This window comes from Saccostrea echinata, unplaced genomic scaffold (assembly GCF_033153115.1).
Source record: "Saccostrea echinata isolate AGI-Se365-2 ecotype Australia unplaced genomic scaffold, CSIRO_AGI_Sech_v1 ptg000002l, whole genome shotgun sequence".
NCBI lineage: Eukaryota > Metazoa > Mollusca > Bivalvia > Ostreida > Ostreidae > Saccostrea > Saccostrea echinata.
In genome coordinates, this window is record NW_026889751.1 from 28,232,574 (window position 1) to 28,250,182 (window position 17,609).

Sequence of the window (17,609 nt, forward strand, 5' to 3'; positions counted from 1 at the left end):
AGAATATTCAGCATATATCAATCACTTTGATATTTTTTTTTACTATGAATAAATGAAACGTCTGCAAGTTATGAATATGTGTAGATTTATAAAAATTCTAAAGATAGAGAGACTCAGTATGCATTCAAATTAAACATCCATTAGTTAATCTGATAAAGATAATCGACAAGTGTTGACCAGACCAGCTTCATTCATTTCTGTTTTGCTGGACATGAATGTTGCATTCGAGAATGGCCAAATGTTATGCAACCTGTAATGTATAATGTGATAATAGACAGATCAGCTTCAATACTCTGGCTTGTTTGGGTGTTTACTCTTCATGCTCTCCAGTTAATAGTTATTAAAGATAGTATGAAGTTTCCAAGATCAAGTTATCACAAGAATTCTATTGAACAACTTGACTAACAAGCCTTGGCTAAATCTTAAGTACTGTATGACGCCATGACCTCAGACAAAAATCACTGTGTAGAAACGGACTAGGGTAAAGTGCGTTACCCTAGTCCAAGATGGCGACAGGCAAATACGCTTCGATTAATTTGGACTTAGTTTACCCATTATGCAGGCTTACATTATGTAATGAATGGTTTAATTTGATTTATTTTAAACAGAAGTACATAGCTATTGCAAAAATTTTGCATGATCTGTGATAATTAAAGCCAAATTACGGGTAGAAAATTTGAACAAGATTAGGGTAACGCAAATTTACGACTAGGGTGAAGATTTTGTGATCTATTTGAGTGATTAGGGTAAAGCATGTGTAAAAATGTCATTTTGCTTGCTTTAGGGTTTAAAAAATGTTATTTCAGCAAACTCAAAACGCACTCTGCTATGGAACGCCAAATTAACATATATTCAAATATTTGTACCTATCTTCAAATAATTGTACCTATCTTCAAATCAATTGTACCTATCTTCAAATCAATTGTACCTATCTTTAAATCAATTGTACCTATCTTCAAATGAATTAGAGATAGGTATAATTCAATTATACCTATCTTTAATTCATTTGAAGATAGGTACAATTGATTTGAAGATAGGTACAAATGCAATGAATTGAAGATAGGTATAATTGATTTAAAGATAGGTACAATTGAATTGAACCTATCTTTTATTACTAAGATATTGGCAATAATAACTACTCCCTTCATTATCTACCGATCTCCGACACTTTCGGGGTACTCGGGTATATATTGACATACATGTGTATTTTAATAAGTATATAATGCTTTTTTCACATTTTAACATACCTTTATTTCTCCTTTCATCCTCGTTGTCGTCGCTCTGTATGCTCTGTGCGTTTCCCTCCATGTTCAATATTGTCTCCAAGGGAGCGTTCATTATTTTTAATATATTCGATCAGTGCATATTATCTATTCAAGATATATTACTAAAGTCAGGTACTCTTCACACAATTGCTCCGAAGAAAATAGTTCCATTCATGATCAGTAGATACAACATTACAACAAATGTTAAGAATAATGATATATATTTAGTATGTCAAAGAAAACAAAATTAACGTAAAAAGATTTTAAGAAAATCACTTTTTCCCCAGAAAAGCAAATAAAATGTTTTCATATTCCTACGCTCGCTGCCTCCTCAGTCTTTTTCACGAAAATATATAGGTCATACTTCGATTGATAATGATAAATCTTTTCACCAATTATATTACTGTCATGATTATTGTTTGTTAATTGTCGTATATTTTCTTTTGAGTGAGAATGTTAATCATTAATTGTGTGTGTTTTATTTTACTTTTTTTAAAATAATGGAATGGTTATTATGGTTAGACACCTGCAATCGTAACTTCTCGGCAAAGCAACTCGTCGGAAAGGATTTTCGCACGTGTGTAGACCTAGGCTATTTGGTCTTGCAAGCACAGGTGTATGCACCGTTCGCTAGTGACGCTTAGATCATGTAGATTGGGTATCAGTATTTGATACGGACATGAACTGATGAAGAAGTTTAGAACTATTCTCCGGTTTCATAACAAGTGCAAGTTTTTTACTCAAGCGATAGAGGGGCTGAGTTATCTAAAATGATGCTAGGTCATCGATCTACTCAGTTTAAAATCACGAAAATATACTATTTCTGTAATTAAAAACATTTCTAGAAACAAAAATGAAGTTCATCTTCAAAACGTCTGTATATTCAAAATCTTATGTTAAGTGTTAAATGTCGGATTCTATTCTATGACTATAGGGAATATTCAGTGATGCTCCACAACCGATCTCGCGCTTTCCTTTGCGTTTAACAACGACCGTCAATGCATCTCTGGACGAGTTCATTGATTACTCTAAAAGGTGACAGGTTGACCCATCTTTAACATCTGCCTATATACTTTGAGTGATAGTACTTTAATAGCACAAAATTAAAAAATAAATTAAAATCTATCCTTGATAGATCTATATAGTTTTGCTATTAAGAAAAAACAAACAAACTGGGCTTTGATAATCCATAGCGGCTTGGACTTGTTTTGAATTTTTTTTTCCAGTTCTAAGATTCTATCCTTGGAAAGTTAGATGGTACACATCTAGCACAGGCCCATAGTTAACGCGGGATTTTTTCGGAGCCCCTCCCCCCCTTCACTTTGAAAACGTTGCTACAGGCCTGTACATTGCAACATGCTATTTGGATCAAATATTTCTGAAAATGAGTGAGGTGTTCAATACATTTTTAAAATTGTACGATTAATTATATTTAGTCTATGTTCTATGTGAAATTAAAACTATTTTAAAACTATGTGCAACTTTGTGATAAAGTCACTGTACATGCATGTAACGTTATATATGTACATGCAGTTTGTTTCCTAGTACACGCATATTTTATTCAACAAAATATGTTGAAACTCAGTAGCCTAAATATTATGTCATTTTAGGATTTTTATGGCACTTTTATAGTTGACTTTCTACAGCTTGAGTATCTCTGACGTTTTATCAGTAAATACTTGTTTTTTTTATTAGAAATCATCTGAGCACAATGCAAATTCGAATAAATTAAAAGTCGAATATCTTGGATATGGGGTAACCCATATCTATTCTTGTCAATAACACAAAACGAATTGAACCTAGGTATAATTGAATTGTACCTATCTTCAAATCCTTTGTGGATATGTTCTAATTGTACCTTTCTTCAAATCAATTATACCTATCTTCAAATCAGTTGTACCTATCTTTAAATCAATTATACCTATCTTCAAATGAATTAGAGATAGGTATAATTCAATTGAACCTATCTTTAATTGAATTGAAGATAGGTGTAATTCCATTAAAGATAGGTACAATTTATTTGTACCTAGGTATAATTATTTAGAGATAGGTATAATTATTTACACCTATCTTCAATTCAATTGTACCTATCTTCAATTCATTTGAAGATATATAGGTACATTTATTTGAAGATAGGTACAAATATTTGAAGATAGGTACAAATATTTGAATATATGTTAATTTGGCGTTCCATACTCTGCCAGTAAATTCATAATTCATTGCACAAAATACTATGTAATTGAAAAATTCTCAGTGCACTGACAATTTCTGGAAGAGCAAAATGGCCTAAATTTGTTCAAATCAGTCTTGGTTTCTGTTTAAAAAACAAATTGAGTCTTGAAAACAGTGTTCTGTTGATTTAGATACGGCGAACAACTTCAATTATCTACAGATCAATTAAAGTGTCATCAATGAAATGTGGAAAAAAATAAACAGAAATCATACCTAAAATCCAATCGAAACAATTAATACAAATTATGATCAGAGCAAAATGGACCTCTGAAAAGTGTAAACAGAGGGGGGATAAGGTGCCGTTGAGAAATGAACATACCCTAGCTGTCCAAAACTGCCGTGTACTTTTTGTCATGATCAGGTAAATGAAAAAAAAAATGGCCTAAAATTTAATATGAAAAAAGTCAGTAAACATTCGACTTAACGACACATTGTGTTAATTTTGCAAACAAGGTCATTGTATCAAACATGAAATTTGCGAAATGTCGACTTTAAACGAGATGGTTGATATTTTGTGTCATCAACTAATGTGTATACTCTCTCTCTCTCTCTCTGACTTTTTTTGTATTTAGATTTGCATATTATACAGAAAATGTTATTTTACTAGCACTTTTACGCCTTATCCCAGATTGAGAAAAACGAGCAAAATGAACTGTGTTGTTCCTATTGATAAAACTTTGGTAAAGCATTTGTCCAAGAGTAAGATAAATGCAGATTAACCTGGGCTTAGATTCAGAAAATTTGTGTTAGTTTTTTCATAAAAATTGCACTTAAGTTCTTGATATTCAAGAATTCAATAAATTATTCTTAGAAAATCAGAACACTTAAGTTCAATCTTTCAGCAACGCATAGAAAGTCCTTCCGAACAAAAACTGCGCTCTTTTGTGATGGAGGTGTTTAGTTCGTCATTACATCGTATTTGTCAAAGTCATTTTGTAGATACCCTATAATCATAGATACTTACAGAGCTATGTCCTCATCACTGCACATTTGTCAATACATCTATATGTTTCATTTTGTTTACGGATTTATGAGATTTATCAGTGTTTGATACCTTCACAATTTACATTATTATACTTTAAGGTCAGACGACACGTGCCTCAAAATGTATAATTTTCCCCAAGAATGTGCCATTGAAGTATTACTTCTTTAACAAATAAATTGAGGTACCTTACCAGGCATTTGTGCAAGATACCAAAGGGTGGTGTTTCCTGTATACTAAGTATTCTATTTGATTTTTTTGTAATTGCCAAAGTCACAATTTTTAGTGTATTTATTTTAAAGACATAATAAAATAACTCGGATATCACAAGCGAATGACAATTATGAATATTTTTTATATAATGCCAAGAGATAAGTAACAGATATTCGACGGACCTGTCATCAGACCTTAAAACAAAATCCGACACTTGTTTCCATGTTTGCGACCTAGTGTTAAAAAGTCACTTGCTGTGACCTTAGATATAAGGTAGATATTAGATATATTGATGACGTTTTCTTAATAAACATCAAACATTGATTTGCTATGTCCCATTAAACTCAATAAAAGACACCACATATTCTGACACATTACATAATTGGATGTTTTACTCAAGAAAGATATTGATGGTAAACTAAAACATAAGCTAAAAATTTTATGATAAACGTGATGAACCCAACTCTTTTTTCATCAACTTCCCTTATTTATGTAGCAATATATTATTTTCTCCTGCATATAGGGTTTATTTCATCAGTGGATTCGATAATCAGGAGCATATTTTCGTACGAACAATATCTTAAACGAGGCAGACTGCTGACGAATAAGTTGATGACACAATGGTAACTATAAACAATTTCGTTTAAAAGCCAACATTTTGCAAATTCTGTGGTCAATGCAATGATCTTGTTAGCAAATATATTATATTGTTAGCTCGAATGTAAATTGTTAGTTCATAATTTTCTTATTGAATTGTGAACACATTTTTTCGTTTATCAGATTTAAACAAAGGATACGTGGCTGAGGATGATGTCTACTCCCCACGACACCTGATCTCACCTCGGATGTTTTCCGAGGTCCTTGTTTGCTCGGTTCACAATTTGTATTATATTGTTAGCTCGAATGTAAATTGTTAGTTCATAATTTTCTTACTGAATTGTGAACACATTTTTTCGTTTATCAGATTTAAACAAAGGATACGTGGCTGAGGTGACCAATCGAAAGATGATGCCTACTCCCCACGACACCTGATCTCACCTCGGATGTTTTCCGAGGTCCTTGTTTGCTCGGTTCACAATTTGTATTGTTTAATTGGACTTTGAACATGAATACTGTTTGTTATTTTCGCATTTCAGTTGATAAAAGTTTATTTCAATTACCCGCAATGCGGATTTAACTCAGTCAATATTCCATACTGTCGAGTACCAACAAATGCAAATAAAACAAAGGTTAATGAGTCATTTCGATGATTTCGCCCAAAGTGGGGGATTAAGGGATGCAACGTAGATTTAGATTCATACAGGAATTAAAGTTAAATCAAATAAATTACTTACATCATTTATACATGTATATTTATTTAACAATAAAATAATACATGTACATGAAACGGAAAATATAACGATCATAATAAGAGTAATATTTTGTATGGAAATTGTGGTTATTAAAAAATAGCAACCGGTATGATTTCTTTGTGGAAGTAAAAGTTCTTGAACACGTTCAAGAAAGCCTTTTCCAACTATACTAACTGTATAAAGCAGTTTAAAAAAATCAAAATCGTGCACTATCAGGTTGTAGAATAAATAACTCTACCCTAGTCTCGAAAAAACTTACCCTAATCGTAAATAAATCTACAGCAAAACTTTGACGTGCATTTTCTTTTTAATTAAGCTAAAGTTGAATACAATCTCCATGCGAGCATGTAAAACTGAAGCTGCCCGACAAATTGATGCAAAATTAAGTAAAACTTTAAGCCAGAAATCACCAATATTTGTACGAGAAAATTTGAAGCGTTTTTGTCTATCGCCATCTTGGTCTAGGGTAACGCACTTTACCCTAGTCCGTTTCTACACAGTGAAAATATAACCTTAAGGACATACGCAACGTAGTTTGAACTTTATAGTCTTTTTCTCTGGAGTTGAAGAGTTCCAATACTTAAAGGAAATGTGTGCTACATTTTAATGTCTACATATGTTGTTGTACACTTTTTCTAAAACAAGGTTGGATAAACAAAACATCTAGAATATATGTTTAGTAATTTTTGTATATTTTTCTTTGAATTATACCAGAATTTTCATCAATTGATATCATTTCAAAACCCCTGGTAACACATGTCGATTTTACGTCTACGAACATCTGATGGCACTACAATCTTAAATTAAGAATATCTCGAAAAATTATCAGTAGGTAAGGTACGTTGCGTATGTCCTTAATTAGCCTTACCTTTCAAAAATTTTATACTATAAAATTCTCTTTTAGTGCCAGTGAGTATAATTTCTTTTTTTATAAAAGCTAGTCGAAGAACCCATGGGATACACACAGGGGGGGGGGGGGAGTAGGGTGAAGTCCCATTGCCAAGCACCTGTGCTTTCGCTGTATATGTAAAAGTCGATATGACATGTTTACAAGCGAATTTAATTTCAAGCTGTTTTATTTAATATCAATATGTTGTCTGAATTAAAAGAAAACACTAATTCAGGGAATTTGTGTCCCCGATTAAGGAAAAGATTGATTAATTGCAGCCCGGAGGACCGGGCTGCTCTATACATATAAGTTTAAGTGTTGGTATATGGGAATTGAGGTGGGAGAAGTTATTCAGAATTAAAGGTTTTCTAAACATTAAAAAGATTGTTAATCAGAATGTTCTTTCCCTTTATAAATTACGAGATACACAATATATTTACTCCCATAAAGTGAATCTGTAAAAATATATATGTTTTCATATCTAATATATAAAGTTGCTTATCATTTACTATCGAAAGAACGATAGGTCCCTTTTTTTAGAACATCGAATTTTACTTATGGCATAAAAACGTAAAAACGTACTTTACACAGTTCGTGTTTTATATTCTTAAAGTGAAAGGCATTTTTGAAAATAGGTGATGCATGTGTCTGGTTTCAATTTATATTTTATGCAGCCAACATTTACTTGAGGAATTGATAAAGTTTAAAAGATTATCGTTTTTGTTCGATTTTCATCCGACTATAGGTTTTCAAAATATTCTCGACTATCGTCTCTATCATTTAGAGAGTGTTGGTAAAATGGGTAGGCAAACCCGGGCCGGGGCAAATAAAAAACCGGGGCTATTCGAGATTTTTTAATTTTCTTTGCTAATACTCCACCAATCGATTTGAAATTTTCAGATTATGTTTCTTAAAGGTGTTTGAGTATTCATTGTAAATATCACTTTGAAATACACAGGATTTTGGATTTTCTAGGCGATTTTTTTATTTCCTAGTTGGTAAAATGGGTAGGCAAAATCAAGACGACGTTTTATGGTATTTTTAACTTATGGGTCAATACGTCAATATTCTTGTGGGTTTTCCCCATGATTAACACGGCATATTAACTATAACAAATGAGTTTTACATCGCAAACTGCTGAAAATTATGCAAAATTTACGCATTTTCAGAAAAACCGGGTCATTAAAACCGGATCCGATCACCCGGGGCAAGGTAAGCGGTAAATCTAGTCTTCCCGACTCCCGACTCCCGACGGTCCCGGATTTTGGTTTTTTGACGATTTCTTTTTTATCAATGCACAGAAATTCTTCAAACTTTTCAGGCACCTTTTCTAAGTTTAAATGAATTCATTAATACATAAAAACCTTTATAAATTTACGTATTTATTACTGGATCAGCAGTATCACCTGCCAAAAAGCGGTAAATCTAGTACTCTGTTATAAATGCGAAAACCAAAGACGGACATCGATGTTTTCGTAGAATCGCGATTAAATACAACAAACTGAAGTATAGATTTTTAAAGAAATAAGAGGAAAACCTCATTTACATGCCAGTTAATTTGCGTTCACAAAAAACACATTTTCCGGTTTTTTTTTCCTTGTTGAACTCTTTGCCACAACATGTTTGTGTTCCCAGGCTCTACGACGTGGACGTGGTTCTACCTCAGAGCCCCCCTCCCCCTCTTTTTTATTTATTTTTTTTCTTCTTTTTCCTTCAAAATAATGTGAATTAACTTTTTATTAATTTATTTTAAGTTTTTCTTTTTTTCTTTTTTTTGAATTATAGTTAATTATACAATCGTTTCTTTCTAAATTCAAAAGCTTCGTATCGGAAGAAATTTGTTATCTAGGACATTTTTTATGTAATATTCTATAATTTTCAATCTAATTAAAATATTATATTTATATTTCATTTTAGCCACATCTTTTGGAATTACGTTTGCTTTTTAAATTATATGTTTACCTTAACGAAATGTAATAGATTTAAAAAACATGCATACGATTTATGAATCATCTAGCAGTATTCCCTGACACAACCATGACAACCAAGTTACTATAGCATGTATAGCTTGGACTGTATATCTCTTCACTTTGAACTGTACCAGATGATTAGGAATTTAATTATTTTACCCAAGCTGACACTGCTAAAATATATAGCTTTAGTTACTGAAGTGATAATTGCATTAAATAAATTTTCTATGATCAAAAATGACTTTAACCTGACTTTAAAATCACTTTGATGTTATGGATTATTATAGAATTAAAATGTTTTTTTTTTTTATTATTGATAATACCATGCAATTATTCCCGCATTCACTGAAATACTAAATCCATCTTTTTGAGAAAAAATATCTTCCCTATTAATATCAATATTTTTTGATTATCTTTAATATCTTTAATTATCTACGAAACCACGTCTCCGTTATGTATCGATGTCCGTCTTTGGTTTTCGCATTTATAACAGAGTACTAGATTTACCGCTTTTTGGCAGGTGATACTGCTGATTCAGTATTAAATACGTAAACTTGTTAAGGTTTTTATGTATCAATGAATTCATTTAAACTTAGAAAATGTGCCTGAAAAGTTTGAAGAATTTCTGTGCACCGATAAAAAAGAAATCGCCAAAAAACCAAAATCCGGGACCGTCGGGAGTCGGGCGTCGGGAAGACTAGATTTACCGCTTGCCCCGGGGCAATCCCGAAAATTCCGAAAAAATGATAGCGAATGGTGTTCGTATCGGAGGATGTTAGCTATCACCTTTGTGACATTGCCCAGTTCTAACCACATGGAGGTATCCTCACAAGAGCTTTTTTTTTTTTTAATTTAATAAGTGAAATTACTAAAATGTTGGAATTTGAACTAAAATATTTAATGCACTATTTTCATTTTTGTCTTGTTTGGTTTACATTTGAGGCACTAATAAATGAATTTAAAAAAATTAAAAATATTTTTAATCAAATGGGTTTTGAATTTACGAAACTTAACTCATTATAGTATAATTGTCAAAAGATGTCACTTTGTTCTCTTAATTATTTTTACATCACAGCTATTTAATTTCCTTCCCAGCTTCCTCTTTCAAAGATAATTAACTTAATAAGGTAAGCCACTTCTGCTTAGTCTAAATTGATCAAGCCAGCTTATGTGTGATTAATTAAAGCCTGGCATAGTACTCTGCATTAATATTCATATAATTATTTGAACTTTCCTTAAATGATTTTTTATATCAATAAAAATGAAATAAAAGCTGCCAACAAATAATTGGGATTAAGTTTTTTTTTTTTTTCAGGTGACAATCTCTCGTAATTTAACCTGTACAATTATTCCGGATTGTTCAGGGTTGTCCCGAAGATCGGATTCGGTTTTAATGACCCGGTTTTTCTTAAAACGTATAATTTTACGCAGCAATAACTACCAATGAAGAAATACTAATTTATAGTTAATATATAATCTTAGATATCAGAATGCTTCATAACTTTATTGACTTTTCGTCAAATATGTCAGAAAACGTAAAATGTTGACTTTGGTAACTGCCTACCCATTTTACCAACTTGGAAATCAACAATCGCCAAGGAAATCTAAAATACTGAGTATTTCAAGGCAATTTTCATATCGAATACAAATAAACCTATAACAAACATAATCTGAAAATTTCAGCTGGATTGATAAAGTATTACGGCAGAAAATTAAAAAATCTCGAATAGCCCCGGTTTTTAATTTGCCCCGGCCCGGGTTTGCCTACCCATTTTACCAACACTCTCATTTAGACGCATGCCTTTTTCACACATATCGAAGCGGTTCATTTCCATTGTTTACTTTATTTATTTCCCGGGCGACAATTGATGGTTACATCAATGTTTTCTTGTTGTATGCTGTTTTACGTCCCGGTCGAGAATTTTTCACTCATATAGAGTCGTCACTATATGCCGGGCTTCAAATATAGACCTTTTCTCGGCACTCAGTGCCATTGCGGGTTCTCTATTGTGCCAACGCCTACCGTGACACGGGGCCTCGGTTTTTAACGTCTCATCCGAAAGACCTGCAACTTTCACTTCGAAGTGCCGAGCGCTTGGCGAAGGAACAGTTGCTACCTACAGTGTATTTTTTATCGACTTAGGTCAGTTGCGGCCGTGAATCGAACAAATGACCTTCCGATCACGTAGCGAAATGAGAAAAGGGTGGAAGAACTGAAAAAAATTGCAGATGGCGAAAAAAGATCAACCTTGACCTTTCAGCTTTTAGCCTTAAAGTCAATTAGGATCTTTTTTAGTGAAAGAAATTCATGACCTAAAGCTTACTAAGAACTAAAGTGACCACCCGAAATGTGTGCACAATGTATAAAATTTCTAACCTTGGACTTTGACTTTAATAGGCGTCTTTTAAGTCATATTGACCATGTTGACTAAAAGTATAAAATCACTGCAAAACCTTAAAAAAGAACTAGAGTTATCACCTGGCCCCAGGATCATGAGACAAACTTAGACTTAAGTCAAATTTTTAATCACCCGTAAAATGTTTATTTATTATTTAATTAATCTCCAAATTTGCAGATAACAACGCTTTTGTAAAGCAATATTGAAATATATTTTAATTTTGTTCTGCTTGATATTTCAAAAATTAAATAGAACTTAAAGATTTTTACTTAAGCTTAAGGTTTTCCATCCCTAATAGGACCTAATTCTCTATCCTTAAATATCCATCACGATGAATACTCTGATATTAATTCAAAGCATTTTACAGTAGAAAGGGATTTACCAAGAGAATGTTTCAAAAATGTAATTAACTAAGCAGTAATTAATTACCAGAAATTGCATTGAAGTCTATGGAGACAAGCGATTTTTTTAAAATAAAACTTAAAATAATAAGAATATCAAGAAATACTGTGGTGTAAAGATGCATTAAATCATTAGAAATAGAATGACAATTGAAAACAATTTTTTTTACCGTATAGATTTTTTAAAATTGATTTTTATTATTTAAGAAAAAGAGGGAGATAACTATTCAACAAAGGTCAAGGTCATAAATTAGGACACGTTTCATTCTTGCATGCTAATAGTAAAAACCTATAGTCCCCTCCTGTTTCAACGGTAGGGGACTAATAAATGGGAATTATGTCTAAATATACTGCGTATTCCACCCATACACATCTGTTATGTATTCAAATTCATTGAATCTGAGGCTATTAGGGATGGAATACCTTAAGATGATTCATGATCCTGGGGCCAGGTAACCTTTTTATGCAAGATATATGATTTTTTTATCTTGACCTTTTGACATAAAAATAAAAAAAAATCGGAATTATATAAAATCTCATAGAAAATGCTGAGGTAGAACTACAGTTATGATCTGGAAATTTTTGCATTGTATGAGTTTCTGACCTTGATCTTTTGGCCTAAAAATCAAAAAGGGTCTTCTTTAAGTCACTCATCTTCACAATGTCAAAGTTTTGTGATATCGTTTGTGTAGAGGAAAACAAAACCTTGACATTGAGAAGATGTAAGTCACTAGGAGTTATGATATATATAACTTCATTAAACAAGCTCAAAGAGAACTTAAGTTATCATGTGGAAATACCTTTTTGGCAATATATGATTTTCTGATTTTGAACTTTGACCTTTTGACCTCAAAATCAATAGGGTCTTCTTTATGCCATAGGAATTTGTGATATATTGGTGGAATTAGTGGAAATTTATAATACGATTATATCAAACCTAGATAAAGGTAGTGATGTTAGATTTATCTTCTGTGATATTTCAAAAGCTTTTGATAAAGTTTGGCATAAAGGTCTACTTTTTAAATTAGAATCTTATGGTATTCAGGGTACATTATTAAAATGGATTGGAAATTATTTAGATGACAGAGTTCAAAGAGTGGCCTTAAATGGGTTCTATCCAAATTTTAAATCTATATCTGCAGGTGTTCCTCAGGGTTCTGTTCTAGGTCCTTTCTTATTCCTCCTGTATATTAATGATATAACTGATAATTTAGCTAATAATACAAGGTTATTTGCAGATGATACATTACTGTTTATAATTGTAGATAATGATGTTAATGCAGCAGCAATATCACTTACGTCTGACTTAGATAAAATTAATAAATGGGCTTCAACATGGGCTGTGGATTTTAATCCAACCAAAACCTGTAATTTAAATTTTTCAAGAAGTTCGAATGACCATCCCCCAGTCCATTTTGGGTTTAATGGTAGTATTATTAATGAATCTAGAACACACTGTCATCTTGGACTCCTTTTCCAAAATGATGCCAAATGGTTATCTCATATAAATAATTTATATGAAAAAGCTTGTTCTCGGCTAAATCTTTTAAGAATGTTGAAACATTTGCTAGATAGGAGTGCATTGATAAAAGTCTATTTTGGTTTTATTCGACCCATTTTAGAATATGGTAGCATTGTCTGGGATAATTGCTCACAGGAACTTTCAAATCTTTTAGAAAATATTCAAGTAGAAGCAGCCCGAATAATAACAGGACTTAGGAAAAATTCATCCAGAAATGCTCTGTATTTAGAATTAGGTTGGGAACCATTAAATAATAGAAGGGAAAGACAAAAACTCTTGTTATTTTATAAAATTGTGTAAGGTATAGCCCCTCTCTATTTGCAAGAAATGGTCCTACCTCTTATGCCACCAAATCATGGTTACAATCTTAGGAATATTGGTAATTTTAATTTTGTCATACCTCAAGCAAGGACAGTGTCATATTTCAACAGTTTTCTGCCTTCTACTATACAATTATGGAACAATTTACCATTAAAAACAAAATGTATTGAATCTTATTCAAGTTTCAAGAATATCTTAAAGAAACTTACTATAGACAGAATAAAGGATGTCAAGATCTTTAATTATGGTAATCGCAAGGAAAACATTATACATTGTCAACTACGTAATGAATCTAGTAATCTAAATGCTCACCTGTAAAATCAGTATTTAAGTGAAATGGCATCTTGTACTAAGTGCGGATATCCAAACGAGGATAACTATCATTTTTTCTTAGAATGCCCTGCGTATAATAATCAGAGAATGATATTTTTTGACAGTCTTCAGAGTATAATAGAATTAGAAACCCTCTCTCCTGATCAAATTTTGAATATTTTGCTATTTGGTGATAGGCAATTACCTGATAAAAATAACTGTTCAATTTTTGAAGCAGTCCAACAATACATCAAGTTTTCAAAGCGATTTTGATATTATTTCATATTTAAGTCTTAATATTAATTTCCTAATATTTTTGATATTTATACTTATTTCAAATCTCAGCATTTCCATGTATATATATTGTATTTTTTTCTTGGATATTTGTCTTTTGCACTTTCATTCTTTTTTATTATTATTATTATTATCCAATGTTTTTGCTTGTTCCATAATTTTTTATTTGTTATTATTAATATTATTTTCTTTGCTTTTTTTCCTTGCATATTTGTCTTTTGCACTTCATTTGTTTACTTATTCTATTTTGTTGTTTGTTTGCACTCTTTTATTTTTTCATTATATTGTATAGTGAGTATACATGCTAAGTAATAACTCTTGTGAATTTATTAATCTATCTCTCCCTTTTTTCCCATTTCTAGTTAACAAAAGAAATTAATGTAACTTATTATGAATTATTTCATCATGATTGTAAATCATTGTCAATTCTTAACATTTGTAACCTTGACCTTCTTGGAGAGGACTTATATAGGCCATGCCTGATGTCCAATCCAATTATGTAAACTGACTTTACATAATAAAATACTGATTAAAATTAATTTGTGATATAAAAATTTATTGCAAAAAAAAGGCTTTTTGAGATATTGTCCGAAAACGAAAGTGTCAGACAGACACGGACAGAACCAAATTAATGTACCCCACTTTCAATAAAAGCGGAGAACCAAAATCAAATAACGCCTACACACAATGAAACATTTGTAATGTAGTTCATAAGATACAATACTCGGAAATATCTGACGTTTTCTAGGCTTTTTCATGATTTTTTTATATTTGACGTGCATGCCAGGGAAAAAAATGGAGGCGCGGATCCAGAAATTTTTTTCAGGGGGGGGGGGTCCAAAAAAAATCCAATCCAGAAATTTGTTGAAAAGCACAAAAAGGTAAACCCCTTTCCAAAATATGAAGAACCTACATGTATTTTGTGGAAAGGGGGGGGGGGGGTTTGAGCCGCTTCACTTCTTAAGCTCCATATGTATGACTTTTCCTACCAACTTAAAAGGGGTCCACGTTTTTTTTAAAAGGGGAGGGGTCCAAGTTCATTTTTCAGTTACTTTACTATGTACATAATTCCAAGGGGGGGGGTCCGAACCCCGATCCCTTTAGATCCGCATGTAATGCACAGTGCTTATGTGGAGAATCGTCCAAATTTTTATTGTAAATAGCGGACAGTATATGGAGTTCCTCTCTTGACTTGTGAGCTAGCTTGTTCAAGTGATGCGTTAGAGTCTCCCGAAATTTCAGGTTCTGCATGCTTGTACGTGAAAGCTGCAGCAAATGTATGGTTGACCGCTTCACATTTTGTCTGTAACAAGACTTTCATCCCCTGTATTTTTATCCGTATACATTAAAATAACCGTCCTTATAACTTCTTGGAAGGGACTTGATCTGAACAAAGAATTCCTTTAACCCATTTACTTTTTATGGCAGGTCTGGTCTGTAAAATGATAACAGGCAGACGGACAAAATCTGAACAGATAAGCTTATTGAGAAGAACTAAACAGACAAACAAAACTTTCAACAAAATGTTTAATAAAAAACTGTCCATGAAAGACAATGATTTTGTTACAATGAAAAATCGTGCATAAATACTAGTTATCACAGCATTTATTGATAGCCAAGGACTGCATCACAACCTACAAAAGACAGGGTTTGATAAAATATTTTTCTATTTTTTTTTTTACTAATAATAGAGCTTACGTTTTACAATCATTTATAAATTCTGCAATCACTGAAAATACCTAATGGCGCGTCGCCGACGCCTCCTGCCAAAATTGGATTGCCCTTGACTCATCGACTGCTGTCCAAATCCTCCGGCCATATTTGGACTACCAAATCCCATGCCTCCCCCTACTCCCATACCTCCCCCTACTCCCATGCCACCACCTAATCCCATATCCATCCCACCAAGTCCCTGGCCGCCCATCCCAAGTCCCGATCCGCCAAATCCAAGCCCAGCTCCACCCATATCAGGAGCTCCTGGCATTCCACCAAACCCTCCTTGCATCCCGCCAGCGCCCCCTGTCGGTGGAAATCCTGACATGAACATCATTGACATGTCATTGGCGTTGATACCACCAAAAGATCCGCCAAATAGAGGACTGTATGACGGTTCCTTCTTCTTACGACCAAATAACCCTCCAAGTCCGAGTTTATCGCCGAATCCGCCGAGCATTCCTAATCCGAAAATGGCGGGTGCTGCATAGGCTACAAAACAGAAAGAGAGAAAATGTCAAAAGAGTGTTCTGTTTGATGTTACACTGTTCTTACAAATCTAAATTTCTGATTCCATGTATTATGTATCTTTTTTTGGTCTGACTGCTCAGTTTGAGAAAAAAAATAATATAATTGTGGAATACTGGTTTGGTTACTTACCTATAAGTGGAAGCGCTGCAGAGGACAGCGGGATAACTGTGAACACTACACATACAGTCAACAATATCTGGTCTATCTTCATCTGAAATAAATAAGATCTCTGTAAAAAAAATATTCCTAGGTCTGTAAAAGTAATCTAAAAAGTAAGAAGCTTTCCTGGATTATCAAAATGAAATTATTATTAGGTTAAACAAAATGTGTTTTTGAAACACTAATCCCCCCGTATGGCAGCTTATGGCGAAGGTTAAAGTTTCTCAAATGCAAGTCAAACTCCAAGATCAAGGCCGAGAGATAAAAAATGTCGTTACCCAAAGAAAGACCTTGTGTAAATGGATATTCATGGTAAATATGAAAGTCCAAGCACCAACCATTCAAAAGTTATGGTCAAGGTTAATGTTTTCTAAAACTGAGTCAAACGCCAAGGTCAAAGGGTCAATATTAATGGTACATGTACGCAGGGGGTAGACCTTGTCGAAGAAATACACATGAAAAATATAATAGCCCTAGCACCAACTGTTCAAAAGTTATGGCGATGATTAAATTTTTTCAAAAGTAGGTCAAACTCCAAGGTCAAAAGGTAAAAACTGTTTGTATCCAAAGGAAGATCTTATCACAATGAATATACTTGTGAAAATTGAAAGCCCTAGTACTAACTGTTCAAAAATTATGGCCAAGGTTAAAGTTTTTAAAAGTTGGTCAAACTCTAAGGTCAAGGTCAAAGGGTCAAAATATTTACACCCATGGAAAGGCCGTGTCACGATGAATACACATGTGAAACATGAAAGTCCTAGCATCACCTGTTCAAAAGTTACGGCCAATGTTAAAGCTGGGTAATTTTTTGCAAAAGTGGGTCAAACTCCAAGGTCAAGGGGTCAAATATGTTGATATCCAAAGATAGGTCCTGTCACAAGGAATACACATGTGATATACGAAAGCCATAGATCAAACCAATCAAAAGTTATGGGCAAGGTTAAAGTTTTTGCGGACAAACAGACAGCTAGACAGAAGGACGGACTGGACAAAAACTATATACCCCCGAATCTTTGATTACGGGTGCATAAAAATTTTATCAGTGGTACAAATG

General features: G+C 32.9%; 1 protein-coding gene across 1 annotated transcript; it reads right to left on the reverse strand.

Moving 5' to 3' along the window:
• Window positions 1-15,779: 15,779 nt before the first annotated feature.
• LOC133178225 (uncharacterized) lies at window positions 15,780-16,607 on the reverse strand. Its single transcript, XM_061312972.1, has 4 exons — window positions 16,526-16,607; window positions 16,115-16,357; window positions 15,892-16,018; window positions 15,780-15,786 (listed from the first exon to the last, which is right to left on the reverse strand). Exons 1-4 carry the CDS (start codon window positions 16,605-16,607, stop codon window positions 15,780-15,782), a joined length of 459 nt encoding a protein of 152 aa, XP_061168956.1.
• Between the last annotated feature and the right edge of the window lie 1,002 nt (window positions 16,608-17,609).

Coding starts and splice junctions, on each gene's coding strand:
- LOC133178225 (XM_061312972.1), bottom strand. CDS start 16,607: ATGAAGATAGACCAGATATTGTTGACTGTATGTGTAGTGTTCACAGTT. Junction 16,358..16,525: donor TGCAGCGCTTCCACTTATAG/GTAAGTAACCAA, acceptor TCTGTTTTGTAG/CCTATGCAGCACCCGCCATT. Junction 16,019..16,114: donor GCCAGGAGCTCCTGATATGG/GTGGAGCTGGGC, acceptor GCATGGGAGTAG/GGGGAGGTATGGGAGTAGGG.